Genomic DNA, 27,810 nt, shown 5'->3' on the forward strand with positions numbered 1-27,810 from the left:
TTCAGCTTAAAAAAAAAAAAACCACAACCAAAACCAAAAGTACCAAAAAACCAACACAACCCCCTTGCAAAAGCATTCTCCTCATGCTCCCATCTGCAGGACCAGCATGGCCCCAGTCCCACAGAGCTGGGAGTACTGGGTCAGGCAGCATGGATGTGCCTGGTCTCAATGGGGCCAGAGCAAACAGCGCTGAGCTCTGGCGCACAGCCCCTGAGCTGTGAGGCTGCTGTGGGGACAGCCACAGGGACAGCCCGGTGTCAGTGCTGGGGACGGCACTGACGGTGCTGGGGGCTGGTCGAGAGAGCAGCACCCCCCAGCTCCAGGCTGGGTCCAGCCGTGTCAGGGGGGGCACATCCCCGCTGCATCCCAGACACAGTGAAATGGCCATTTCCACCACAATGCATCAGATACAGCACTTTCACAAATAACCTCGGTGAAAGCCCTCGCTGCCAGCCACGCTGTTATGTCTCAGCACCCTCATTAGTAACACTTGGGAAAGTGGGATGGGGGGTTGTACCAGGTCTCCTGTGTCCCACGTGCCCCAGCTCAGCCCTCCGCCGGGCCGTCTCCCTGGCTCTGGAGGTGTGAGGTCCTGGCCAGCCAAGGTCCAACAGCACAAATGCCCCCACCAAACCTGGGCTTCAAAGTCCTGCAACCATCCTGGTGCCTCCAGTGAGAGCTCTGACAAGCAGGAAGCGATGGGCTGAGATAGCTTAACATGATAAATCCCCCCACGTTAGCATTTTTATTTTCATCTGCAGCTGCCGCAGGACTTTATCAGGCAGCACAGCCTGCAATGAGTTACAGCAGCCGTGCCTGGGAGCGCACAGAGCATTATCTGCTATTGCAGCGTTGGATGAGCTTTCATGATAACAATTTGCAATCAACAAAGAACTTTGAGAGGACGCAGAGTTAAAAAAAAAAAAAAAAAAAAAAAAGGCAGAAGAAAACTGAGATGATATCGCTCTTCCCTCAGCTGGGCTCCACACCCTGCCATGGTCATACCAGTACTGCCAAGGGGAAACCAAGGTCTTCTCTAGCATCACCCCATGGGGCTGTAGGGTCACAGGCACCCACAGTCCCCATGTGCATCCCCACACCCTGCAACCCGTCCTCTCGCTTGCAGCACCCCGGGAGCCCTTGGCCACCAGGCTGTCCCACACAGCCCCTGGCCAGCCCCGGGCATGGGCATGGCACTGGCAGCCCCCAGGTTAAGAGTAGGGGGCAGCTGGAGGGGGACGAGCTGCATCCAATGTGGGGAATCACCAGCAGCTCTGGCAGGGGCCTGGCCCACTGGGGAGGGCCACAGCTGCAGGGGCTTGGACCGGTGAAGTAAATGTGTCTGCGTCAGTGTGACAAGGCCTCCCAGTAGCCCCCAGTACATACATTTGGCCGTGGACTGCGGGGAGCTGCCTGTGTGTCACGGGAATCTGGGTACTGGCACTGCCACCATGGCCCCACAGGCCAGCACGGTGCAGAACATCCCGCTCCGGAGCAGGGATGGAGGCTCCAGCTCAAACAGCTCCCGGGAGTCCATCAATGATTAACGCCCAGCTCCGACATGTCCCCGTGCATGGCTGGAGCTCCCTGGCTGCCCCTGCCTGCCCGCCCCTCCCTGCCGCTTTCTCCTCCACAGCACCACTGCTCCCGGGGCTGAGCATCCCTTCCGTGCCCAGCCCGGCCTGGGGAAGGGTCCCAGGTCTCTGGAGCCCACAAGAGCTGGGGTGAGCCCTGGCTGAGCCCCCCACCCAGTGCAGATATTCCCCACAGCCCCCGAGCTTTGCAACCGCTGGCACAAGTGATGCAGGACTGGGGCTGCCCTGTGCCCCCAGGGAGCTGCCCCAGGTGGGAGCTGCCTCGTGCCCCCATCCCTGTCCCTGTCCCTGTGCTGTGGACCCAGGAGGCTGCGGTGTGGGACTGCTCGGGCTTTGCTCACCTGCTGCACCTAGAGCCAGCGAGTAAATCATTCTCCAGAGCAAGAGGCAGGATCCTGCCTGCAAACAAAGGTCATTACAGCCCCCCCAGGGCTCACAGCAGCTAACTGGGCAGCACGCGCCAGCCCTGCCAGGGCCATTTCCCAGCCCCCCATCCCCCACAGCTGGGTTTTCCCAACCAGTCAGCAGTTTCACCCTAAACCCTCCATCCCTCTGCCCATCACCTCCAGGTCAGCCCAGCCGCTTCCAGGCCAGGCACAGGATATAAACCACCTTTCCTGCTCTGACACAGGCAGGAGGAATTCCCCCGGCCAGAAGCGTGCAGGGCTGCATTAAGGAAGCCCGGCCAAGTTACCCGGTTTGCAGCACCGCGCAGGGCGCTGCTGCCGAGCGGGAGCATCCTGGGAGCATTGCATGGCACTGCCACAGGCAACCTGCGGCGCAGGTGCGGTTCCTGCTGCAGCCCATGTGCTTCCCTTTTTGCTCAGCAGACGGTGGTGGGTGGTCTGACGCTGGCTGGGCTCTGCTACCACTGCTGCAGCCCAGGGTGATGGTGCATGGACACCATGATGGCACTGGAGCATTGCTCCATCCCAGAACAGTCCAGCGCCAGGCAGGCAGTACCAGCATCCCTCCCTCATCCTCCCTGAAAGTCATTTTATGGGCTTGGAGGGACCAGCTGACCCTGGCAGAGCATTCAAGGGCTGCTCCGGTGAAGCAGGCTGTGGTGAGGAGCCCAGCTCCCCACGGGAGCCGCGGTAACAGGTGCTGGGTCCGGCTGGCGTGCACAGCGGTGGCCTCCTCAGAAAGTCCCCTGCACTGGGGAGCAGCTCCTCCCTGCTCACCCCCAGCACCATCTCACCGATGGGATGTGGGATAAGGACCTGAGCTAGCTCAGCTCAGCCCTAAATCACGCAACAAAAGCTTGACCAAAGCAATGACGGGCAGCTCCCGTGAGCCCCCCACAAAAGGCAAGGGGCAAAGCCCATGCACAGGCTGCTCACACAGCAGCCTCCACAGCCCACCCCCACCTTTCTTCGAGCAATCACAGACTTAACAAAGCACCTACAGCTCATTACCACCCCCAGCCCCCCAGGGCCTCTTGCACATAAGGGGGTGGCTGGGTGTCCCTTCTCCAGCTGCAAGGTGTTCATGGTGGTGGGTACTGCAGGAGGAGCATGTGCTGAGCAGAGAGGTATGATACACATCCCTGTTTCTTAAATCGGTGTTTGCAGGACTAGGGTGCTCCTGCTGTGGGTGCCTGCTCCCTTTGCCTCTTCTCTGGGTCACCGTCCAGCTCAGCTGCTCCTTGCAAACAGGCTGCAGGTCACTTCTTTCCATCCTTGTGTTAACATATTGCTTGTTATAAGTTAACATCAGATAAACTAATTTAAGCTCCTTCTGTACTGGATGTCTTGGATTAAATTGGCAGGGTACCTAATGAAGCTGAAGCTCCATTTGTTGTGCTGGAAGCCCTAAATATCAGCAGTGTAATTGGTGCTATCAACTTTAGAAGGCATCTGTGTGGCACTTCTCCCAGCTAAGAGCCCTGTGAGGGTGCTGGCTCTGAAGCCTGAGGGGTGGTGGGGAGAGGCAGGAGGGCTGTAGGATGTGTTCACCTGGCTTGTAAGCTGGAAGGGTCTTGAAATTTGGTTTTGGAGCTGGAGGACAGATGGGGTGGGTGTGCCCAGCTCCATATGTGTTGCTCTCCAGCTGCAGGGAGGCTGCGCTGGTTTGTGTGCACTGGAGTAGACCCCATGTGGGTGCTGGGGCCAGACTTGGTGCTCTGATGTGGTTGCACGCCTCGTTTTGTTGTGGTGAGCTATGAAAGCAGCATCTTTTATGGTGCTGGGGCTGGGCTGGGTTGTGTTTGAGGCTGGGCCTGGGCTAGGATACGACCGGGAGGCTCCCAGCTTTCCTGGGGCAGCGAGTCCTTGCAACCCTGAGTGCCTTGTCAAGGGCGTGTGGTGCAATTATTTGGGTTTACTGTGGAGGGGTCCCATGGGTGCTGGCTGCTCACTGGTGCTCAGGCATGGTTGTGCACGCATGGCCCCAAAACAGCACTGCTAGATGCTGGTTTTAGGGTGTTTTCTAGGCTGATGTCCAAAGTGTTGGTGCCTTCCCTATGTTTATCTCTAAAATTTCCTTGCCGGTTGGGGTTTTGAGGCTGAGCTGTGCCTATAAATCCTATGGGACAGGTGCTGTGTCCTGGTATGATGTGGCTGGTAACCTTCCCACTGCGCTGTACCACGCTGGGCTGGGGATTCCGAGGGAGAAAACTCTGGGCAGGGGAAGAAACCAGTCGCTTCTGTCATTAGTGAAGCATGGCTCATTACCAGGCCTAGGTTTGGCACTGCAGGGAGGAATTGAAGCCTCTCCCATCTCCATCACCTGTGAGTCCCCCCTTAGCAGTGAGCCACCGCTGTCCCCGTAGGCTATTAGTGCTGGGAGGGGATCAGACCGGCTGCTCGTTAGGGAGTTAAAGAGCAGTCTGGGTAAAACCAGTGCTGCAAGACTTTCAGCTGGGCTCACCCTAGTGAGGCTGTAATTGCTCCTGCTGGATGCTGCTGGGCTTAGACAGGAGGGTCTCTTTGGGTCCCTCCCAGAGACAGGGGTGCTGCTGCCCTGGCTGGGGGTCCCTGTGTGGGGAAGGAGCCCCCTTCCTGGGGAGGAAGCCACTTGTGCAGCTGGTCCTGCTGCCCACGCAGAGCTTCCCAGATGAAAATGGGGAAATGCAAAAGCACATTGGGCCCTTTGGTCCCTGCCGGGAGCAGTGACAATGCTGGCTGGAGCCTTTGCCCCCAGGAAGGGGGGACCAGAACCCTGCCTGTCCCAGCCTCCCTCCAGCACCCAAACCTGCCAGGGTGGGTGAGCTGGCCCAGACCAGCCGGAGCACGTGCCTTCCCCAGAAGGGTGCTGGCAGTGTGATGCCTGTTCCTCGCTGTGCCTCAAAGCTGTGAAAATGAACCTATTCTTGAAAAGCTCTCTTAAAACTCTGCCTGCGCCCCCCGCACTGGCTGCTGCACGGCTCCCGGCGAGACCCAGGCTCTAAAGTTGTCCCTGCAGGAGCAGTGGGTTTGAGCTGAAGCATGAAGATGCTGCAAAAGCGAGCGCAGCCGGGCTGCCCACTGGCAGCCAGGGATCCTGGCAGTGCTGCCTGCCCGGCCAAGCGCCACAGCAGCCTCCTGCTCCCCGTGGGTGTTTGGTGCAGAAGGGAGCTCTAATGATGGCGTTGCGCCTCCCGAAATGCTGCGCTCTTGCTCGGTCTCGGGCATGCGAAGGAGCAGAGTGCTCCTCTCTTCCCCCAGGTTCGTTGCCAGCCCATGGGGCAGGGGCTGCCCTCTTGGGGTGGATCCTCTAAACCCCCCTGGGTGTGAGCAGGCCCCTGCGATGCCGAGTGGAAGGGCCGTGGGCAGGAGGGGAGGCAGCTGAGCCTGCCCATATGCTTCCTAATGGGGAGCAATAGCAGCTCTTCCCGGGAAGCTCATGCTGCACCATCTGCTCTGCCGTGGTATCTTCCCTTGCAGAGCTTTTTTAAGCTCCAACTTTCCTTCCCAAGCACTCCGCGGCGGCTGCTTGCGTACAGGCTGTCTCCGCTTTGTAATCTCCTTGAAACAGGTTGTCTGAACCTTCATCGCCGAGCAGGAGAACAGCCCAGACAGGCTGAAGTCAGCCAGGCCTCCAGGAACTGTGCTTCCATTTAAAAATAACCAGGAAAGTGGCTGTGAACGGCTGCAGCCCATCCTCAGTAACTTCCCTCTTGCTGGGCACCCCGAGGGTGCCTTGCTCCTGGACTGGGGCTGGGTGGGATGCCCTGGTGGCAGTGTAGGCTTCCACAAACCACTGCTAATCCCATGTCCCGTTCCTGTGCACAGTGATTGTTTTCATGCCATGCTGCATGTGCAAAAGGCCAAAGCTAACGGCTCCTCCGGGTCCCCGCTGCATGCCCTCACTGGTGGTGCGAAGGGGAAATAAAAGCAATGGCTGCACCCCGGTGCTGCCCATGAGTTATTCTACAGTAGGAGCAGCAGCGGCTGCAGCACTTGAGTGCAGCCTCTAGCTCCCCTGGGGGGCTCCCGGAGGGAGGTGCGGTGCAAGATGCCTGGGGAGGCCAGTCCCAGCTCCCAGCAGCACCAAGGGAGCTAAATTAAGGCTGAATGCAACACATGGGTGTAGCTGGGGCCGAGGGGGAGGCTGGCGGGGATGGGAATGCGCGCAGGCTGACGCTGTGCGCAGACTGATGGTGCCAAGTCACTTCAGATATCTTTGCTGTTTGTTTGTGCGAAGCTCTAAATAAAGCCGACAGCCCCAGCAGCTGCCTGGGGAGAGAGGAGGGAGCTGGCAGCCAGCCCCCCGGTGCTGCCCTCGAGGTCCGGCCCGGTGTGGGAGAGCAGCTGGATGTGATCTGGGGATGCTGGGTGCTACCTGTGTATGCTGGGGCTGGGAGCTCCTGCTCAGCCCTGGTCTGCAGAGCGTCTGCCCCCTCCCTGGGTGGGCAGAGGGGAAAGCAGGGTGATTTTGGGAGCTGCCAGCATCATGTCTGGCTGCAGGTGGACTGTGCCCATGCAGGGCACTGGGGAACAAGCTGGCCCCTGTCCTGGCCTTGCTGAAGTGCCCATGGGTGGTGGGAGAAGCTGCAGCAGGCACAGGCAGTGGAGGGCATGTCCTTGTGTCTCCCCAGGAAGGACTTTGTGACAGGGGATTGCAGGGATGTGCATCCTAGGGATGCTCTCATCCAGATGCCCTTGGCACCCTCCCTCAGTTTCATCTCCCATTGCAGCTGCCTCAGGCTCTTGCCTCTCCCTGCCACAGGTTCTTGATGAGGGGACATCGTGAGGATGTCCCCATGCTGCCAAGGCTGCCAAGACAGGGACAGGTCTTCCCTCTCCATCGCCATCCACCCCAGCGGTCTGTGCTGCACTGGGGTCCCCTCCTTGCTCGGACCCTCCTGGGCTGAGCCGGCCTGCCTGCATGGCACTGCCACAATGCCACTCGTGCCCCTGCCACCGGCTGTCCCAGCTCAGCCGTGGGCCCTTGGGGGGCACAAATCACCCTGCGTGTCCAGCAGCCCCGATGCTGCGTGCACCCTGCCCCCCAGTTCCAGCACAGGGCCCCAAGCCGTGCTGGTGGCCACGCTGGCCCTGGCACAGGAAGCCTGTGGCCAGCTGGGGGACCCCAGCCCCCCACCTGGCAGCCCCGGTGCCACTCAACCATCCTTCCTCTGCCCCAGCTGCTTCCTCCTCCCGCCTGCCCTGGGCGCTTCCTCCTGGCCCGGGGCGGGCCGGGCACCCCGGGGCTCCTGGCAGCCCTGCCCGGGGGTCCCGCGGCACCGGCCCGGGGGGTGTCCCCCAGCCCACCTTAAGGCGGCGGCGCACCGGGGGTGCCGTTACCAAAGCAACTTCGCTCCGGGCCGGGCGGTGCTGCCTTCGCCCCCGCCACCGGGAAAGCGGCCTGAGCGCGGGGCGGGGAGCGCGGGGGGGGGGGTGTCCCCGCGCCGGGCCGGCCCCATCCCGCCCCGGTGCCACGGCAACGGAGGCGGCGCGGCGGCGGGCGGCAGGCGCGGCTCCGCTCGGCACCGGGGCACGCGCCCGCCCGGGGCCCCGCCGCGGCGGCCCCGTCAGAGCCCCAGGGCCCGGGCAGCGCCCGCGGGCGGCGGGGCCGCGCGTGTGCTGCGGGGCGGGGGGGGGCAGCCGCGGGGCGGGGGGCAGCCCTCCTTCCTCATTTTGGGGCTGAGAAGAGCGATTTCCTTCTCCAGCTGCAATTCAGCTTTTTTTTTTTTTTCCCTTTATGTTTTTGCCTTTTTTTTTTTTTTTTCTGCTTTAACATAAAAAAGCGAAGCCCGCCGCGGAGCCGCGCTTTGAAGCCGCTCCGGTCTGCGCTGCCCAGCCGGAGCCGCGATGGAGCCGCTGCCCCGGGGCCCCGGCCGCGCCGCCTGGCCGCTGACCTGCCTGGTGCTGCTCTGCCTGCGCTGGCCAGGTAAGCCATGGCTGCCCTGCCCGGCTCCCCCCTGCTGCCACCCCCCTGCCGCTTTGGCTCCTTTGCCATCCCCCCTCCCCTCCATCTCTCCCTGCTGCCCCCCGCCGCGCGCCCGGTTTGACCTTTCCGCGGGGTGACCTAGAGCGGCGGTTGGGGGGGAGGGGGGCTCTCTCGGCGGCCCCTCTGGAAGCAAACTTCCAGGCGGACATTCCCCTTTTCCAGCGAGACGAGGGAAGCAGGCAGGGACGTGAAGAGGCATGTTGTTCCACCCGTGTGCTGGCACCCCTTGCCAGCTCCCTCCGAGGCAGATCTCCAAGCGGCCCGGGGATGGGGGAGCGGTGGAGCCGGGCGAGGGGGGGGCTGGCGAGGGCTGCCGGCCTCCTCTGCCAGCAACTTGTTTTTCTTGCTGCCCTCCTGCTTCCCCCGCTGATGTACGCAGTCCTGGCTGCTCTACCCAACTGTTGAGCACTGGAGCGGTGGGATTGCATCGTCCTCCCAGGCACCAGTGCTGGCCTGGGGCCACCTCGGGCTGCTGCGCCAGCCCCAGCGGGTACCCCAGTGGGTACCCCAGCCCTCCCTGGGGCTCCACCGGGCCCTGGTGCACGCTCGGGGATGCAGCCTGGGGAAGGGATGATCAGAGCGCGTGCCGCTCCCCGCCTGTTTCCCTTCCCTTATGAGCAGTGGGAAGTTTCTCGCCCCACCGCCGGCGAAGCCCCATGGTGGCTGCTGCTTTCAAGGATGTTTCCTTTCTAGGATGTTTCATTTCGTTGCTCTTCGTCTCGGGCGATATCGCCAAGCAATTGCTGTCCTCCCTGCCCGGCGCTGTCTGCACCTTCGGGGAGGGATGGGGCTTTTTGGGCAAACCTCCTGGGGCAATCGCAGTGCATGTGCAGGAGATCTCACTGCTGAGTGTTTTGCCTGATCTGTCCAAATTGCGCACCTTCCAACCGGGTCCTGCTACACGCAGCCCAGCCCAGGCTCCCACGTGGCTGACACGCTTGTCCCACATGAGGGAAAGCCACGTTCTCCCAGGCCCATTGGAAACGTTGACTGTCAGAGCTTCACTTGGGCAGGGAGTTGAGCGCAAACTTGAGCAGAAAGCAAATGCTTTCAGCACAGCACTCCTGGCTTTGAGTTGCCTGATCACAACTGAGAAGTGTTGGCCCCGAGCTGAAAACTCCCGGTTGCTGAAAGCCAAGAAGGCTTTGGCGGCGAGAGTGGCTCCAGCGAACCGTTGCGATTTCCTGCCATGAAAGAATGGCTTGAGCAAAGCTCCTGAGTTAATTAAACGTGGCCTTGGAGTAAGAACCCCATTTTTCCAAGGCAGCCATAGGGAAAGAGCTGTCCTGGGGCAGAAAGCCCTGGGTTGCAGTGCAGGGTGTTTTGCATCCCTGATTCCAGGTGCAAGCACACAGACTTTTTTTTTTTTTCTTTTAATTTCCACCCCCACACAGTGCAGACCCTGCAGTGAGCCCCTCCTGGGCCACGGCTCAGGCTAAGCCTGAACTCCAGAAGAGCTGGCCCAGGCTCCCGTGCCAGAGGGCAATTGCTTCGACAGCGCTTCTGCAGAAGCAAAGGGAAAAGGGAAGGTCCTGCAGGAGATCTTCCTGTAGGACAAAGAGGAGTGAGATGCTGGGAAACCAAATTGCAAAGCCCTGTTGCAAAATCTGTGCCGTGCGGGCGTTTCTTGATGGAGGGTTTCAGCTGCGCTTCCCAGAGCCTCCTCTAAAGAGGAAATCTGTTTGGTTGTGGGGCTCTGGCTTTCAAGCTGAATTTCTGCTAATGCTGTAGGAGGAACGCTCGCAAATGGTGGCTGCGTGTGATCCGAGGCTTCCTCTGATGTCACGCATGTAAAATATAGCCTTTACTATAACCGTCCCCATGCTGCTCTGGGATTTGCATAGCACTTGACAGCTATCCCCAGGTCTCTTCTTGTCTTCCCCCGAACTGTGGATTCCAGGCCCCTTTTATAGGCAGCACCTGTTAGTTCCCCGCCGGCAGCCCCACTGCAGGTGAAATTCCAGCAGGATTATTTTGGGGCTTCTCTTGCCCATCAGCCTGTTCCTTTAAGGAGTGATCTTGGAGCTCTGGATGCCGGTGACCAGCTGCACGTTGCTTCTGGAGCATGCAGCCCTCCTCTCACCATCCTGGAGCTCCTTACCCAGCTCCTTTGGAAGAAAAAAAAAAATTTAAATCTATTTTTATCAGGAAGCATCCAAGCAGCCTCTCCTGAATTAAACCCTGGCCTCTGGCAATCTGTTCAGTATCAAATACTTCAAAAGGTGGAATATAGCAAAAAAAAATGTGTCACTGAGGTGGAAAACTTGCACTGCAGTGAGAGGGCTGGGGATTATTTTGCTCTCAAATTAAACTGAATAACAGGAGGGAGGCTCTGCCAGACCAGGCGCAGCACGATGCATGTGCTCGTGCCTCTTCTCTGGGCTGGAAGTGCTCTGGGTCCGCATTGCGAGGGTGCTCCCACCTACGTGGGAACAGCCACGTGCTGATTTTCAGGGCCCTAAACCCCTTTGATAATTCTGGAGCGTAAGACAGAGCAGACTACAAGGTCAGAGCACCTAAAGTCCCCTCGATCTTGGGGGCAAACAGTTTGTACTCTGATGCTAGGTGATTTGATGTCTGAGAAAATAGTGTCATTGGGTGGCACTGGGAATGTGCAGGTGGGAGGCAAGTTTGCGCTGAAGTGGTGCTTGTGGTGAGAAATCGTGGTGCGTCCCATGTGTTTGCAGCATGAAGACCCCCCTCCCTGCATCCTACTCCTGGTGCAAGAGCGTGTTGTGAGCATACAGGGCTCGCACAGGCTGCTGGCAAATCTCTGCTGGGAGGGGGCTCAGCCAGGTTCCTGGCCCCACCACTCCTTGGGGCGAGCACCCAGAAAGGGGAAGGAGGAGAGACATCTTCTGCTGGGTACAAGGAGAAGCTGCCTTCAGGGGGAAGGGAGGAAAGGAGCTTCAGTGGAAACTTTGCGTTTTCTGACTTGCATATACTGGGGTTTTCTATCAACTTCCCCTTTGTGTTTTCCCACGATGAGGGTGGTGGGTGCATCCTCGGGGTGCTGCTGCTGGAGTCTGAAGGTGTTTCTGAGCACGTGGTGGATCAGGTTAGCCCTGGTGCAGGGTAGGCAGGTGGAGAAGTTGGTTGGTCTGACTGGACTCATGCTGCTCAGCCAGGAGGTGTGCGTGGGTCTTGTTATGGCAGCGTGGTGTTAACACGGCATATCATGGCTGGAGCTCACCTATAATAGATCTCCAGCAAACCCCGCGCAGCGTGATCTGAAGAGCAGTGGCCAAGCAGAGCTGTGTGTGAAAGTCTCCGTAACGTGGTGGCTCACAACAGAATGCATGGGGAAAATATGTGAAAAGCCTCATTTAGTCCTATCCGAGAGGCTCTGTAGAGCCACAGGGTGTTCTCCGCAGTGACCGAGAGACTGAGCGCTGCCAGTGGTGCCTCCTGGCAGGCTGTGCTGGGGGCAGCGTGAAGCCCCTTATTCCCTGGCTGCTCTGGGAGCAGCAGCACCGCCAGAAAAGCCCCACTGCAGTGGCACTTCTGGCAGCCTGTCGCTGCCCGACAGCACGCGCCCTGCCTGCAAATCCCTTGGTGCAAGGAGCAGGCAGGGTGCTCTCACGCCGCTGCCCGGCGAGGAGGTGATGCAGGCTGGGCGGTGTGAGATGCATGCAGACCATCGGCAGCCTGGCTGCAAACGTGGGCTCTTGCAGAGGCAGCCCTGCTGCCTGCAAAGCAAATACCCCCCTGGAACTCCAGGGAGGCAGAAGCTTTGTGCCGAGGTGGTGGGGGGCTGTGGCCCCGGGCATGGCTTCACCCAGCCACGCGTGGTTTAACTGCCCGGTGCTTTTGCAGGTGTTGCTCTGAGACCCCATCGCTGCAAAGAAATGTGCTTTGAGGCCGGGCAGCGCTCGTGCTGCTCGCCCTGACCATGCTCCGGCGCTGGGGTTGGCTCCGGGACCCCAAGGCGGGTGCTTCCCCTGGCTCTGTCCCCTCTGGCGTGGCATGTGCCTCGTGGGGAAGTGGACAGATGGAGGGAGGGAGGATGAAGAGGAAGCGCTCGGCTGGCTGCAGGCTGGGCTGGGCTTGGCTGAGCGGGGTGGCGCTGGCCCCCCTGAGCAGGGCAGCTCCCCCCGGTGCAGTGGACCCTCGAGGAGACACCTTGAGGGTGGGTCACCACCCTGCAGAAGTTGCTTTTACACAGGATTATAGAGAGGAGCAGTGGGTGATGCGTTCATCACAGGGCACAGAGCCCCTGCAGGGGGAGGGAGCCTGGCTCCTGGCCCCTGCTTCCCACGGCTGCACGCAGGCTGCACAGCCCTTGCTGCATTGCAATGCCACCTGCTAATGCGTGGTGAGGCAGCACTGGCTTCATTTGCCCAACTTGGTGGAGTGAACAATTAGCAATGTGACCACCCTGGGCATGGGAAGGGGCTGGGGGGTCTGTGCGGTGGGTGCTCTGTGCCCAGGGCAGCCCAGTCCCCCGCCTGCGTCGTGTCCCCGTGTGGAGGCTCATCAAGAGGTGGGTGATGCCTTTCAGACTTCCTCTGGGCATTTCTCAACTGCTTCTTGCGAAAGGTCTGGGGGCAGGAGGCAGCAAGCTCGGGAGGTGCCACAGCAGCGGAGGCTGGCAATGCATGCCCTGTGTCACAGCCCTGCTCTGCGCAGGGCTGCACGAGCTCCTGCTGAGGGCCCGGGCTCGCCCCGATTTGGGGGGTCACCTGAGAAATGTGGGCTCCCCTCACCTTGCAGAAGCTCAGGGTGCTGCTGCTCAGACACAAGACAGAGGAGGCTCAGCCTGAACGACTCATTCGGACGTGACACTAATCAGGTTTCCATGCTTTTGTGCTTGTCTTATGGGACAAACTTGTTTTGGTGCTGAGTGCTGCTACTGCGTCAGCCTTGGCGTGGCTTCGAAGGGAAGCACCAAGGGCTGAAGGTTTTGGCTGTGAGCATCAGCCTGTGCCGGGGAGGCAACGGACTGATGCCCTGGGCAAAAGGTTTTTAACCTGGGGAGTCTGTACAAAGTGTGGTCCTGGTGACTTTGGCCATTGAGACTGAGTAATTGTGCAGTGAGAACATCTGTGGGTACATCAAATACCGCTGGAAGTCAGAAGGGATTAACAGCTGCCAAAAATCCTCTCCAGTAGGAGCCAGCTGTGGCTGAGAGGGGTCAGAGCAGCTCATCCTGCAGTGGGTCCTCCTGGGAGCATCCAGCCGAGAGTTTTGTCCCATGCTCAGGGTGGCTGCGGTGGGGGCTGTGGAGGTTCCAAGGGCAGTGTTTGCAGGAGTCTCTGCCCTGGGTTTTTCTGCTGTGAGAGATGTGGGGTGCAGCTGGAGCCCTCCAGCCAACAAGGCTGGGGAGCCGGCTGTGCTGATGCAGCTCCCACATGCCCAGGATGCTGGTCCATACGTGCCCAATGCTGCTCAGCTGCAGCAGGAGTTACCTGCTCAGATATAGTAGTCTCTGGTTATCGCCATCCTGGGAAGTGTTTAAAAAATGCATAGATGCGATGCTTGGGGATGTGGTTTGGTGGTGGACTTGGCAGTCCTGGGTTAATGATTGGACTTGATCTTAAAGGTCTTTTAATCTTAAAGATTCTATGATTCTGTGTGAGCGTGACACTGGTTCTGTGTGCCAGTTGCCAGCTCCGGGACTGCAGCAGCCAGCAGTGCCTGGCCCCTGTTAGCAGCAGGCAGATTTAAGTGGTTCTCCCACCTCTCTCACACGTTGCTTTAAAATGTTCCTTTGAGCAGTGACCTGTATTGAAATCTCATTCGATTCAGTTGCAATAACTGTATCGGCATGGCAAGCACTGCCGAAGTTAACCCCTGGAGGAGCAGTGCTGCGTGGTGGCTCTTCCTTCTCCTGCAGCTGTTTTTGGGGAGCAGCAGCAGCAGCAGCACCGGCTCCTGGCGCACCGCACTGATGCGGCGGTGAGCTCGGACCCTTGTCCCTGCCGGCTCTGGCTGCAGGTCCGCCGAGGTGGGTTTTGGTATTGCCTGTCCCTGGGGAGAGCGGAGACCCTGCGCTTTTCCCGGAGACCTTGGGAGTTTCTCCCAGCCTGACAGTGCATGCGGGAAGGTGCGTTGGCACCCATGGGTGCTTAGGTGGGGGTCGCTTGGGACAGCACCTTTCTGTTTGTGCGGGGACGACGGTTGGCTGGATTAGGGAATGTTGCTATTGAGGTGCTCCGAAGGGGACTGCTCTCCTCTGTTGGTGACAAGCGGGAATGGCGTCTGCCTGGCTGGCACCGGTACGGCTAATGGCTGTGCTCTGCTGGCCTCAGCGGAGGCTTGGCTTCGGTGCAGAAATGGGGCAGGTTCAGCGCAGAAAACGCGGTATTGCATCTGCAAGGGGAGCTTGCTTTCTGGGGCACCTTGCATTTTGTGCCCTTGTTTCCTCCTGACTGACAAAGCCAAGCGGCTACAGAAGGTGGCACGGCGTGTGTGGGCAGCTGGGATGTGCTCGATGTTTTAGCTGTGCAGAGTACATGCCATGTGCTGTTATCTAGCAAAGCTCCGGCCAGCTCCACCGCTGTGACCTGCGGGCAGAGGTCTGTGCCGGCTGCCGTAACCGCAGCCTCTCCCCTGGGCTCCTGGTGCTGGCACAACCCTGTCACCCAGGGGCCCCGCTGACCAGAGCCGTGTGTCCAGCCTGTCCCGTGGCTGGGGAGGGCAGGTGGGGACCCTGGCCAGGCATGTGGTGCCAGGTGGGACTTGGTCTGTTTTTTCCCCAGGTGCGGGTGCCCAAGCGGGTCAGAGCTTCCAGCTGCAGCAGCCCCAGACCAAGGTGTCGGTGAACAAGGGGGAGATGTTCACCCTGACCTGCACCACGTCCGGAGATGGTCCCCTTGGCCCTGTGAAGTGGCTGAAGGGCTGGGGCAGCGAGAACGAGACCATTTACGACCAGACAGGCTCTTTCCCTCGTGTGATGAGGGCAGTCAGTGGGTCTGATGAGGACTTCACCATCCACATCATGGATGCTCGCCTCGAGGATGCCGGCAGCTATTACTGTGTGAAGTTCAGCAAATCACTGGGTGGTGTTCAGGTGTTTCAGCACGGCGAGGGCACAGAGGTGTCCGTGCACGGTGAGTGGGGCTCCCAGAGCAGCTCCCGGTGGATGCCAGCCCTGCTGGGCGCAGCCCCCAGCACAGCCCAGCCCAGCACGGTGGGCTCTGCTGTGGGTGAGCGGAGATGGGGAAGGGGCTCGGGGGCCGGTCCCAGGAGGGTTCTGTGGGCCACCCCCGGGCAAATCTGTGCCCCCACAGGAGACCCCGCTCCCTGCAGCCCCGGGGCCGGCTGGGGGTGGCAGAGCCTGGTCTGATAGCCCCACACTTCTTCCCACAGCCAAACCCAGCCCCCCGGTTGTGTTCGGGCCCCAGCACAGAGCGGGGCCGGGGCAGTCGGTGCCTTTCACCTGCACGGCCAGGGGGTTCTTCCCCAGAGACATCAGCGTGAAATGGTTCAAGGACAGGAGCCCAATTTTGGCTCGGCAGCCCCAGATCATCACCCCTGAGCAACTGAAATCCTCCTACAACATGTCCAGCACCCTGACGGTGATGCTGAAGGAGGACGACGTCCGCTCGCAGCTCGTCTGCGCGGTGCAGCACCCCACGCTGACGGCCCCGCTGACGGGGATGTACCAGCTCAGCAAAGCCCTGCGAGGTGAGGGCTGGGAGGGGAGTCGGCGCTTGAGGTGCCCAGCTTCTGTGGGGCTGGGGGTCCTGGGGCAGGGACAGGGCACCCTGCGGGGAGCAGAGCCAGGGGACACCAGGCACCAGGCACTGCCTTTCTTCGCAGTTTCCCCCAGTGTCCACGTGGATGCTGACCGGCTGAGCCTCTCTGAGGTGAACAAGACCGCGAACTTCACCTGCCACGTGAAGGGGTTTTACCCGCGAGGGGTGACCATCACCTGGCTGGAGAATGGGACGGAGATAAAGGTGGAGAACACCTCCCAGCCGGTGGAGACCCCACAGGGCTTGTTTGAGCTGAGCAGCCTGCTGCAGGTCCAAGCAACGGAGGAGAAGAACGGGTCCATGTTCACCTGCCGAGTGGTGCACGACGCCCAGGACCCCATCAGCAGGACGGCCACCCTGCAGATCACTGCCCCAGCCAGGGATGGACTGAGCAACTGGTCCCAGACATATAATGGTGCGTGGAAGCCACTAGGCTGTGGTCCCTGCCGGGGAGACTGTAAGATGTCACTCGCCTGAGAAAGCGCAAACTCCCACCAGAATCTGGTTCAAGGACACAAATCTCCACGGGGGGGGAGGGGGGAGGGAGAAGGGAGGAGGGGCGTGATGCTGGCAGGTACTGAGCTGTCATTGTCTGTGATTCGGGCATCATCAGCTCTACCCAGCTGTAAGGCTGCAGGGACATGGTTGGTACCAGTGTTTTCAGGCCCGTGGTGACCCTTTTCTTTCATCTTTCAGGCAATTTGCTGGTCATCTATATCGTGGTGGGAGTGGTCTGCACTGTGCTGGCACTGCTGGTGGCTGCCATTCTTTACCTCATCCGAGCAAAGCAGAGCAAGGGTAAGGAAACAAAGTGCATGGCAAGGAAGCAGCTGCTCCCGACCCCCTTCTCCCTCTCTCCTGAGCATCACTGCTTGGAGGCTGAATTCATGCCTGTGCTGCTGCAGCTCCTGCCCAAAGGGCAGGATGGAGCAGAGCTGGCCAGGTTGTTTGCAGGCTGCAGGGAAAGCTCTGCCTGCTTGCTGCTGCGTGCCAGTGCCTGCCAGCAGCAAACGTGTTGTTCCTGGTACCTAAAATGTCTGACACCCCCCTGCCCTCTGCCAGGAGCATGTGGTAAATGGAGTGAAACTCCACAAAACTGCAGGAACTTGCCTCTGGGAAAAGATGTGTATCTGCTCCTGCAGCAGTCTCTGCACTCTGCATGTGGGCTTGCGTGCCCGGGGAAGCTGGGGGTGCGTGGGGGTGATGTGTGTATGTTGTTTCCTAAACTATTTCTTTCCTAAACTATTTTTCTTCTGGCAGGTAAAAGCTCACCATCTGCTAGGTAAGTTCACATCTTCTCTAGTCACTGACTAACCCGTGAGCACTCTGAGCTGGACACCTCCAGCCTGCAAAGGGGGTCCCTTGGGATCAGGATGGAGCTGGATGCCCAAGTTTGTTGCAAAAGGAAAGGCAGGAGCGCAAGCTTCGCCAGTCTCCCTGGTTGTGGTTCTGCCCCTGCGGTGATCTTGTACCCAAACTCTTGGCTTTAGTGAGGCTGAACGAGCAGGTGGGAGCCAGGTCCCCAGCCTGCAGAGGTGTAGCTGGACCAGGACGTGAGCAGATGCTCACTGGTGAGGACTCGTGCTGCTGCAAGGACTTGGTTTTGCATCTGAACCTCCCCAGCTGCTCCATCACTAGGGAAGAGGCAACGGGGTGCTCAGTCAATCTGACTTATTTTGTTCCCCCTTTCAGGTTACACGAGCCGGAGAAGAGCAGCGAGGCCACTACCCAGGTGTGTTGCTTGACCCGGCACGCAGGGAGGGAGCGCGGCCAGGGGCAGAGGCAGGAGCTGGAGGGTGGTGGTTCCTGCGTGAAACACCTCCGTGTCTCCAGTGGAGGGTGGTGGTTCCCCTGTGAAACATCTCAGTGTCTCCACGCTGTGGCTGGAGAGGGAAGAGAAGCTGCCCCAGGGATGGGGTAGCCACTTCCCAGCATCTTTTCTGCCTTCGCCCTCTCCCCTCCTCCTCCTCCTCCTCCTCCTCCCAGGAAAGTCTGGGTTAGTGCTGCCTGCAGAACCAGCTGTGCGATAGCCGGCCAGGCTATTTGTGGAGTTATTTTGCATTTGGTGACGCCGTTGCGGGCAAAGTCGTGATCAGCAGCAATCTGCCTGTCCCACCCAGCCTCTGCCAGCTCCCACGTGGGCATCGCTGGGCAGCCTGGCCCCTGCCCAGCCCTGCCAGGACGGGGTGATGGCGGGGCTGCAGTGGTGGCTATTGAATCGCGGTGGTGGCTCCCAAGGCTGTCAGTGGCAGCTGTGGCTGATGGTTTTGAAGATGTAGCATGGGGTAAAGCATTGCTACAGGATTGTTTCCCCCTGTACAAGCAGAGACTGAGCTGTCCCAGGTCACAGCTGCAGCTGGATTGACCTCAGTGAGGGGCTTTGGGTTGGTGCCTGGGTGGACACGGTGGGGGCTCCTCTCTTGTCCTCCCAGAGGAGGAACTTTTGGTACCTCACACAGGAGTCCGACCCCAACAACCTGACCTACGCAGACCTGAACTTTGACAGAGAGAGGAAGACCATCCGCCGGATGGTGGAGATGAGCCAGCAGTCAGAGTACGCCTGCATCCAGACCAGCCAGGCACCCACCAGCGATGACAACCTCACCTACGCCGACCTGGACATGGTGCACCTCAGCAAGGCACCCAGGCGACCGGCCCCACGCCCTGAGGAGGCCAGCTCAGAGTATGCCAGCGTCCAGATCCCGAGGAAATGAGCAAGGCTGCAGCAGCTGCCGGGACCCCCTGTCTCACGGGGAGCCGCCCTGCTCCTCTCCAGGAGGGTTTTCTTGGAAGCACCAAGAGTGATGTGAAGATGCACTGCGGTACCCGCGTTTTGGGATGGAAGTGGAGCCACCAATACTGTGAGGGTTGGCTCCCCCCCACAGAGACCCAGTTTTGGAGGGCAACTTGGTCCTGGGGCTGCCGGCTCCATCCCTTTGGGGCTGCTCAGCCTTGGGGTGCCAGGTTTGCCTGCCAGCCGCTCCTTGAGAAGCTCCAGCCGGGCTGAGGGGATGGGGACAGTGACTCCGTGCCAGCTGCCATGGGGATGCTGCTGCCTGGCCAGGCTCGCACGGCTTCCCACAGTGCCCTGACCCTGCAGGGACCAGCTGGGGCCCCTGTGCTGCCTTCTGCTGCCGGCGCCTGAAAACAAACTTTGGCTTTAAAGGAAGGACCGAAGCGTCCACCTCTCTCTTCCCAAGTGTCCCTTCTGCGGGACTTCAGTCTCGCACCAAGGCCAATAAGGCTGGGAAGGCTGGTGAGCCGAGCCCCCTTGCTGCAGGCTGTCCCCCATCCTGCTGCACAGGGAGGCTCCAGGTACAGCTTCCTGGCACCGAGCATCCTCCTCATCATCATCCTCTGCACAGCCTTGCCCCACACAGGGACCCACCAGCGCTGCCCCAGGCTTGTACAAAGCGTGCAGCTCCACGCCAGCTGGGCTGCGGGTGCCCCCGCCAGCCTGGCACCCCCCCGGAGCTCCCCACAGGTACTGTGTAACATGTTTTGACTGTTTGACATGTAACTATTAATTTTTAGAGCTAAACCCCAATGTTTTGTGTTGTACGTGGGTGTACTGCTGTGTACTTAACACTAGAATAAGATGTGCAAAATTAAGACAGAGGCCTCAGTAAAGACCTCTAAGCCCTGTAGAGTTTATAAGAGTTTTACATGGCCTCCCCGCAGCTCTGCTGGGGGGGCCAGGCAGACTCCCCACAGCCCACCCGTGGGGACAAGTGTCTTCCATGTGCCACCGCATCGCTGGCTCCTGCAGCACCCAGGTGGCCTTGCAGCAGCAGGCAGGCATGGGGCTGGCCCCCCGTGGCTGCTGGGGGGGGCAGGGGGGCCTGGTGATGCTTTGAGAATCATGTGACTGCTTGTACAGACTTTCCTTTTTTTTTTCTTTTTGCTTGCAAGATATTTTTATAATAAAAGTGAAGAGTCCTGTGCTGCTCCTGCACCTCCCTGTGTCCCCGTGCTTGGGGCTGTACCTGGTCACAGGCACTGGGGGTGCGTGGTGGGGTGGGGGGCCTGTATGTCCTGCAGTGAGGTGTGGGGGGGTCTCATCCTGCACAGCCCCGTGGTGTGCTGCACAGGGAGGGAAGACAGCAGGAGCTGGAGGTTGGGATGGGGGTTATGGTGCTGCTTCCCCTGGGTAGCGTGAGGGAGGGGAGCAGCCCACCCCAAGGGCAAGGACAGACCAGCGTCTGGCCAGCTGCATCTTTAGGTGCCCCCGTTCTCTGGGAGCTGAGCTGGTGTGCCCAAAGCGGGGTGCAGGCAGGCCGGGTGCTGGCCACAGCCTGTGCCTTGGGTGAGCTGAGCGTGCCAGTGCTCTGCAGTGACCTCCCCCCATTCCCACCCCGCAGCCGGCGCCTGGGCCATGGCTGGCACATGAGGTGATGGTGCCTTGTGGAGAGTGAGGCCACAGAGGAGATACTCAACAGGAGGGCTGCTGCCCGGGCCGGGTGTTCCCAGCACTGAGCTGCTGCCGGTGGGCTTGTGCCCTCCTCAGAGCATGAGGGGGAAGGGGACAGCTTGCCCACTGCCCTTCCCGGCTGGGGCAGCTGCCATGATTCCCCTGGGAGCCTCCCCTGGGTGCAGCTGGGGGTGAGTGGGTGGTCCCGCTGTGCTGCGGGAGGTCCCCAGCCAGCACCTGGGGTGCACCTGAGCATCCCTGCCCTTGCTGGGCTGGGGGGCCCTGCCTCCCCTGTGGCAGCAGCGCTGGGGTGTGTGGGGTCCCACATTCCCCCTTGGCACCCATGGCACAAGGAAGGTGCCACCATGTGCTGCCTGTGTGGTATCCCAGCCCTGGGTACCCACAGCCCCCTCAGGCCCCAGCTTGGGGTGCATGGTTCCCTCATGCTGAGGGCTTGGTCCTCACTGTGGAAGATGCTCAGCACCTGGCACGGCTTCAGCTTCATTGGCATCTGCCTTTTATTGGCTGCGGGGGGGAGCAGGGGCTGGGGCAGGGGTCAAACCCTGCCTCGGGGGTCGTTCTTGGAGGGGGAAGCCCAGGGGCACCAGGTGGGTGCTGGGACAGGTGGGAGGTGGCGAGTGGCTCCGGGAGGGGAGTTGGGGTTGTGCTCAGCCGGCTGCCTGCCCCGGTGATAGTTCCGTGGCACCAGCCGTGCCCAGCCCCCTCTCCCCACGGTGGTGCTGGCTGTGTGAGCCATCTACCAGCCCAGAGGGCCTGATCCTGCCCCATTTCATCCTTCCCACTGCTCAGAGGCCATTGCCCTGTACATCAGCTGTGATGTTTTCCAGACCCAGCTGCGCTTCTGCAGCTGCGGCAGGGTGCAGGATATGTCCCCCCACCTTGATTTGCCCCCTGGAGCCCTGGGGCTGGATCCACGGCCACACCACCAGCAGCCGGAGGAGTGGTGCTGTCCCCTCAACGCACAGGGTCCCTAAGGGATGGGCAGGTGAACCAGAGAGGGACAACTGGGGAGGGGGACTGACCCATGGTCACCTAGGGGGACGAGGCAGGGGTGACACCGGCCACACCGGGCTGGGCGGGGGCTGGGGCTGGGGGTGACGGCGCAGTCTGGGCTGGCAGTGTGGGGACCGTGGTGCCGCCCATCCCACACCTGGCTCTATAGGTCTGAGACCTCCCCTGAGTAGGCGCTGGGGTCCTCGTCTGACCGTGTGGTGACCTTGAACTGCCGCCGCAGGAAGCCCCCATAGCGCTTTTGATTGTCCCACTTGAGCTTGGGCCGGATCCGGCGCATGAAGCCACCATAACGCTTGTGCAGCTCTGCCAGCTCCTGCCCCTCGGCCCCAGCGCCCGTGGGCTCCTCAGCCCCAGCGCCCACCGGCCCCGGGTAGTCCTCAGGGGCCGCCCGCTCCCCCGGCTTGCGGCCAAAGCCCCCGAACTTCTTGCTGAAGCTGCCCTTGCTGTGGGCATTCTCACGCAGCAGGGCAAGCAGCTTCCCCTTGGCCATCTTCTTCATGAAGCCCCCATAGCGCTTGGCCGGTGCCATCGGCAGCTCCCCAGGACCCAGCTCCTGCTCCGGCTCTGCCTCGTCCTCCTCTGCCTCCTGAGGGGACGGGTCTGTCCCTTCGGCCAGGGCCACCAGCGGGGCCAGGAGCGCCAGCGCCTTCCTGCACGTCTCCCACTCGGGTCCGGGTGGCGAGGAGCCCTGGCATTCCCACAGGCACATCTGCAAGACAGCGGCCGCAGCGGCCCCGGGGTGCCCGCCAGCATCACCCCACTGCTCAGGGTGATCCCCTGCCTTCCTCCCACCCCGTGCCAGGGGTGCCCCTGCCCCAAGCCCAGGAGTCCGTGCTCACCATGCTGCCAGGCTCAGCAAGGAGCCGAAGCTTGCACCTTCCCAGCACCCTGGGGTGCCCACAACCATCACTGTGGCAACACCCAGCTTTGCTCACCATGCACTGGCACCCACGATGCCCCCGCTGCTGGGACCCCCCCCCCCCCGGCTAATGGCTGCATGGGGCCAGCACTCACCAGGGGCCAGATGCTGCTCTCGGTGCCGTGGGTCTGTGCTGTGCAGAGGGAGCACTGGGTCACGCAGTCAGTGGATGCCGCTGTGGCCAGGGAGAGGCAGAGTGCCAGCGCCAGCGCCCGCTGTGCCATCTCACCCCGCATCCGTTGCCTGGGGGAAGGTGAGACAGCTCAGAGCCTGTCACCTTCTCCACGCTGGCCCTGGGGAGCCCACCACCACGCCGCTGGCACCCTCGGTGTGGGACACCTACTGCCTCCACCTGTGTGGACACTCCTGGGGATGTGCACCACGACCTGTGCCCGTGCCTGTGCAACTCACCTCCGGGTGCTGCTCCTGGTTCCAGGCAGGGAGAGAAGGGGGCAGGTCTGACCAGTGGGGACACCATGGGATGCGATCCCTTACCCTGGCTGCAGCCTGGTCCCTGGGGCAGGGACCACCCATCCCATCCCATCCCATCCCATCCCATCCCATCCCATCCCACCCCACCTCACCCCACCCCATCTCCCCCATCTCTCTTTCCATATCATTAGAAAGAAAAGACCCTTTTTCTCTTTAGCACTGAGTTTCTCTGCAATATTGTGATCGGCACGGAGGGGATTAATCACTGGCTCTTCCTCTTGGCCTTGGGGAAGAGCAGCACCGTGATCGGAGCCACGAGCAGGAAGGGAACCAGGGATGCCATCAGCTGGTATGGACTCACCCCACGCTGCTGTACCCCATGCCAGCACAGCCCGGCTCCCCTCCCTCCTGCCTGCCACTTCTGCTGAGCTGGTGCAGCAGGAGGGCGAAAAAGCCAGATTTCAGGTTCAAGCCTACCTGCAAACCGTGATCGCCATCCTTCAGCCTGCGGGGAGCCCTGTCAGAGCCTCTGGCCTCCACGGATGAAGCCAGGGAGAGCTGAACACACCGTGCAATAGCTGGGAGGGGGGCTGTGCAATGGCTGGGAGGGGGGCTGTGCCGGCAGCAGTGCTCAGAGCCCCCCAGGTGAGGCTGGAGGGGCCGGTGCCAGCCCTGGTTGCAATGTCACAGGACTGTGGTGCCACCAGGACCACGATTGCCCCGGGAACAAGAGCCGACCCCAAAGGGGTGCACTGGCAGCAAGCACTGCCTGCTGCTTTTATCTGGGGTGGAAAGGCATGACCCAGAGGGATCTGTTACACATTAATGACGCATGTTAGAGACTATTGTCTTCTCCAGCAGTATCTGTTAATGTACTGTAATTGGTACTGATGAAGAAATGTTAATGCCACAGTATTAATTCATGCTAGATTAAAATTTAATTTGAATTATCTGCACCATTGTGTGTCAAGCCGTCTGCATTCCTTGGCTGCACCGCACACCGGCTCCACACAGCCCTCAGTGCATCACTTCGTCTCGCCTCGGCAGAGCGGCAGGTAACGGGGCAGGCAGGTGACCGGGCTGGGCATGGTGGGATCCCAGCCAGCCCTCACCGCTGAGACACGGTGACAGTCCCCTACTGCCTCACCACCACCACGGCATCGATGGGCGAGGACTTACCAGCCACGCAGGTAGGTGCCAGCGGCAGCACCAAGAGGAATGATGCTCCCGAGAACAGCCACTGGCTGCTTCCCACCAGCCCCACCGGGAACCTTTGTCCCCCTCTTTTCCCACCCCCTTCCCCTCCCTCACCCCTGCTGTGCTCCTCTGCTGCTGGCAGCCCCGTGGGTGCTGCTGGAGCAGCGTGCGGGGGCCACGATGGCAACTTTCACCCCACGTGTGTCCGGCAGCTCGGGACAAGCTGCAGGTGCGACCAGCTCGGCACAGCTCGGTGTCATGGCATGTCGGACACGGCACGTCCCATTCCTGTCACCCAGCACCTGGCCCTGCTGCAGCCTCAGGGGAGCTGCAGCTCTCTGGGGCACAGCATGGCCAAGGACCACCCGCGCCTGGGCACCCTGGGACACCCCAGTGCAAATGTACCTTGTCCAGATGGTGCCATGAACGGCCCCACAGCACTCTGCCTGCTCCTGCAGCTGCGAGGGGACTGGCAAAACTGGGGCAGGAAAAGGGGAGGAAAACGAAGGGCTTTGGGCAAGAGCAAAAAGCAGCAGCACACAAAGGGAGGAAGAAGAAAAGCAGGGTAGGAGCTTGATCCTGCATTACCTGGAGGAGTCCCAAGGCTCCAGAGCTGTCGCTCCTGCAGAAACACCTCAGCGGGATCGTGGCAGTGTCTGGCAATGCCAACCACGGTCCCCGGCTGCCCCCAGTGTGTCCTACCTGTGTCAAGTGTCTGCCAGGTCCCCTTCTCCCCTGTCCTGTTTCCAGTTTGTTGCCCAGGCTTTGTCGGTGTGTGGAAAAGCTCTGAGCGGCATCTGTGCACACCGGGGGCCAGTTACAGACGGGGTGACCCAAGGAGGGGAGGGACGGGGAAACCAGCACTGCGTGTGCCAGGCAGCCCAGAGACCGACTCCCCCGTCACAAATAACCTGTGATCATTTCTAGTGAGGGCTGCGAACAGCTCTCCTGTGCTGAGCAGCTCTCTCCCACCCCGCTGCAGCTCAGGCAGGTCAGGACCCTGCAGGTATTGCTGGTGGAGAAGAACCACCTTCCAACAGTTCCTTCCCTCACCTTTAAAACTGACCTGGAAACGCCACCAGGACAAGACTTCCCAAAAAAGTCAATGACTTTTGGAACAGAATTGCAGGAAAACCCAGCACTGCAGCTGCCGCTGCTGCTGGAGCCAAGTGGGGGGAGAAAGAAACCTCCCCCTGTCCCCTCTCCCCGCTCCCTTTGCCCCCCTGAGCCCTGGGTGTCCCCGCTGCCGGGGTGGCAAGCATGACATCGACATCGAAACAAACCCCAGCAAGGCTCTGGACAGCAGTTCATGGGCTACCAAATCGCTCAAGGAACGAGAGGAGCACCTGTGGCCAGGCGGGAGCCCCCAAAATAACTCAACAAGCCCAACCACAAGCCGCTCTCAACATCGCGGCTCGGGGGGGCGTTTTTAAAGAAAGTCACTCTCTGGTGAGCAGGAGCGATACCCCCGTGTGCCCACGCGATGTGAGCGGGATGGCGGCCCTGGCAGCCCTACCTGCCGCTGCTCCCCGTCCTGCCGAGTGCCAGCTCCACGAAGTCAGGATGGGTGCTGGGTGCTGGGTGTCCCTCCGCGGGCGTCAGGCTGAGCTGGTCATCGGTGGCGGTGGCGAGGCCACACTGGTTGGTGGCCCCACGGCAGTGCACAGGGTGCCCACCGGACTCACCGCCGGCCGGCTGCCACCCCGCTTTTATGGCTACGGAGTCTCCTCCTGCGGCGGGGCCCGGCTGCGTTCACTCCGCGGAGCCAATCGTGGTGAGGGAAGCTGTGAATAATCAGACCTGCAGCATCCTCACCACCTCCCGAGCAGGCTCTGCTGCTGTGTCGGGGGCCACCCGGCCACCCCAGGGATCGGGGTGCACGTCCCGCCACTGCACCACTGCTGGTTGCGCCCCTCGGGGATCCCCATTGGGGCCAGCCTCGGTCCCTGGGGCTCAAAAACGTGCCCCAAATGCAGGAGGTGGCGAGGGGCTGGGATGGGGTGCATGTGCCCCCCCCAGCTGAGTGCCAGAGGAGTCTGGCTGCCGGGGGTGAGAATCCCCCTGGGCATCAAATTCAAAGCCTGCCCAAGAAGGTGGGGGGACTGAAGCCCTGTCCCCCCGCCCCCCCACTCCCCAGGCTGGGGAGAGGCATCGTCCCTGTGGTGATGCTGGGGAGAGGAGTGAGCCTGTCCACAGCCACAAGAAGGGCGAGAGTGTCTTCACGCTCTGTGAAAGGCTGGTTGTCCCCCCCTCCACAGCCCACCCACCCCAGCTGGGCAGCAAAGCCCTCGCATGGAAACCCCCCACCTCTGCACCACCGGGGCTTGCACCCACCGGCCTTCCCTCCACTGTCCCCCCTCCTCCTGAGGACAAACCCAAAGAGATGAGCCAAAGGGGAAGGGGGAGCAAAGTGGGGGCATGGAGACCCCCACCACCACCTTCCCTGCCCAGCTCTGATTCCTGCTCACACATTTCCAAGCCTGATTTAGGGGTAGAGAAGGGCAGCGCTGGGCCCCCCTGCTGGACCCCTGCACCACCGTCCCCCTGCACCATGTCACAACAGAGGTGTGGGTCTGGGGGTCTGGGGCGCAGACCCCACAGGGCCAGGCTGGTCCATCCCGGCAGGTGCAAGCGCACCCCGTGTGCCACCGGCAGCGCAGCCCATCCTCTCGCCTTGAAGACGGAGCTATTTTTATCGGAGCTCAAGAGGGATGTTTCCCAGCAACCTGCCTTTCTCCTGGCTTGAACACCAGCTGCCGGACCCCGTGCCCCCTGCTCAGCCCTTCCGGTGCTGGTGAGGGGCGCGGGGGCCGCTGGCATGGCCGGGACGCTCCACGGGCCCCCCAGCAGCCACAGCTGGGTGAGCAGGGCAGCCTGCGCCAGCTGCCCGTGTCCCCTGTCCCCAAGGCTGGTGGCTGCCTCCACTAGCACCCATGTTTGGGGTGCCAGGCTCTGCTCACCAAAAAGCACATGGGACCCCACAGATTTTGCTTGGAGGTGGATTTTGGCTCACCCGGGATGGGGCTGTACCAGCACAGATGGACCAAGGGAGCAGGGCTTGGGGAGGGGGGGGCGAGGCAAAGGCAGAGCATCCTGCATCTCCCCAGGACCGATGATGGAGGAGATGTCCCCTTGGGACCCATTCTGGGAGGCAGCAGCGCTGTGGCCAGGGGCGACAGAGCTTGAGCCCCACGAGGGTCATGGGCAGAGGGCACCACGGCCCCCCCTCACCACACCATGCCAGGCTGTGCAGGCACAGAACAAAGCCAAGAAAAAATGCAGCTGCAAACCACCGCAGACACACGACACCCTGGGCAGGTTTAACTCTTGCTGCTGGACTAGTGGTCCTGCAGGCACCTCAGACCAGGCAGAGAGGAGCATTTTTTACACCAAAAACATTTATTTCTATCAAACAGTCCTCCCAAACCCATGAAGTCGACCCCCAGCACCTGGCCTCCCTGGTTCAACCTGCCACTATGCAGGAAAATGGCTCCGTCCCAGAGCTGCATCTCCAGGCGAGAGCGACAGCATCACCCCAAAGGCCGGTGCCCGCCCAAGGACCACAGAGCGCAGGGGGGAGCAGTGTGGCCATGGCCAGCCCCCCCAAATGCAGACCTGCTTGCAGCATCCCTCCCGGAGCCCAATGGCCCAGGGTGCAGCCACCCCCCCACGCAGGGTAATTGCACTGGAGGGAGATGCGCTGCTGGGGATGGAGCAAACCCCACAGGCAGGGAGAGAAAAGTCATTTGTAATAAGGTTCCTTCCTCAGGGCTGATTCCTTTTGCTCCAGGAGGTTGGTCGGGTTACTCCTGTCCCTGGAGCAGAGCTGTCTTATTTTCTACCCATGGCACATACACTGAGTTGGGCAAGAGGGTCTTCCCGGGGGTCGGTCACGGTGTGGGCAGGCATGGGGGTTGACAGGGTCCCCACGGGAAAGGTGCTGGGAGCAAGCCCACCCACCAGCAAGTTTGATTAATATTCATCTGTCGCTTCCTAATGGGAAACTGTCTCTGAGTCACACTGACATTTCCCTGGGACAATGGTAATTAAGCACCTGGGTAAGAGAAATGTGCAGTAATAGAGAAGTTTAAGTTTTCCTAACTACATCAGTGAGAAGCGGGCTCAGCGAGGAGGGGGACGAGCGTG

General features: G+C 60.9%; 2 protein-coding genes across 4 annotated transcripts in view; one reads left to right on the forward strand and one right to left on the reverse strand.

Moving 5' to 3' along the window:
* The window catches only part of LOC121094758 (tyrosine-protein phosphatase non-receptor type substrate 1-like), a 29,339-nt gene extending 9,730 nt beyond the window's left edge, over positions 1–19,609 (forward strand). The window contains exons 2-9 of one of the 3 annotated variants that reach the window (XM_040608815.1): positions 7,768–7,910; positions 14,672–15,022; positions 15,282–15,599; positions 15,735–16,085; positions 16,367–16,468; positions 16,931–16,952; positions 17,363–17,402; positions 18,130–19,609. In XM_040608815.1, coding sequence (XP_040464749.1) covers positions 7,832–7,910; positions 14,672–15,022; positions 15,282–15,599; positions 15,735–16,085; positions 16,367–16,468; positions 16,931–16,952; positions 17,363–17,402; positions 18,130–18,384 — 1,518 coding nt within the window. In that variant the 5' untranslated portion in view covers positions 7,768–7,831 and the 3' untranslated portion in view covers positions 18,385–19,609. The remainder of the gene's footprint in view (positions 1–7,767; positions 7,911–14,671; positions 15,023–15,281; positions 15,600–15,734; positions 16,086–16,366; positions 16,469–16,930; positions 16,953–17,362; positions 17,403–18,129) is intronic. The other 2 variants (XM_040608817.1, XM_040608816.1) reach the window with 2 other exon arrangements.
* Positions 19,610–20,681: 1,072 nt separating this feature from the next.
* PDYN (prodynorphin) lies at positions 20,682–22,369 on the reverse strand. The gene is made up of 2 exons (XM_040609228.1): positions 22,131–22,369; positions 20,682–21,825 (listed from the first exon to the last, which is right to left on the reverse strand). Exons 1-2 carry the CDS (start codon positions 22,269–22,271, stop codon positions 21,259–21,261), a joined length of 708 nt encoding a protein of 235 aa, XP_040465162.1. The 5' UTR covers positions 22,272–22,369; the 3' UTR covers positions 20,682–21,258.
* Positions 22,370–27,810: the final 5,441 nt, after the last annotated feature.

Source organism: Falco naumanni, chromosome 10, assembly GCF_017639655.2.
Source record: "Falco naumanni isolate bFalNau1 chromosome 10, bFalNau1.pat, whole genome shotgun sequence".
Lineage (NCBI taxonomy): Eukaryota > Metazoa > Chordata > Aves > Falconiformes > Falconidae > Falco > Falco naumanni.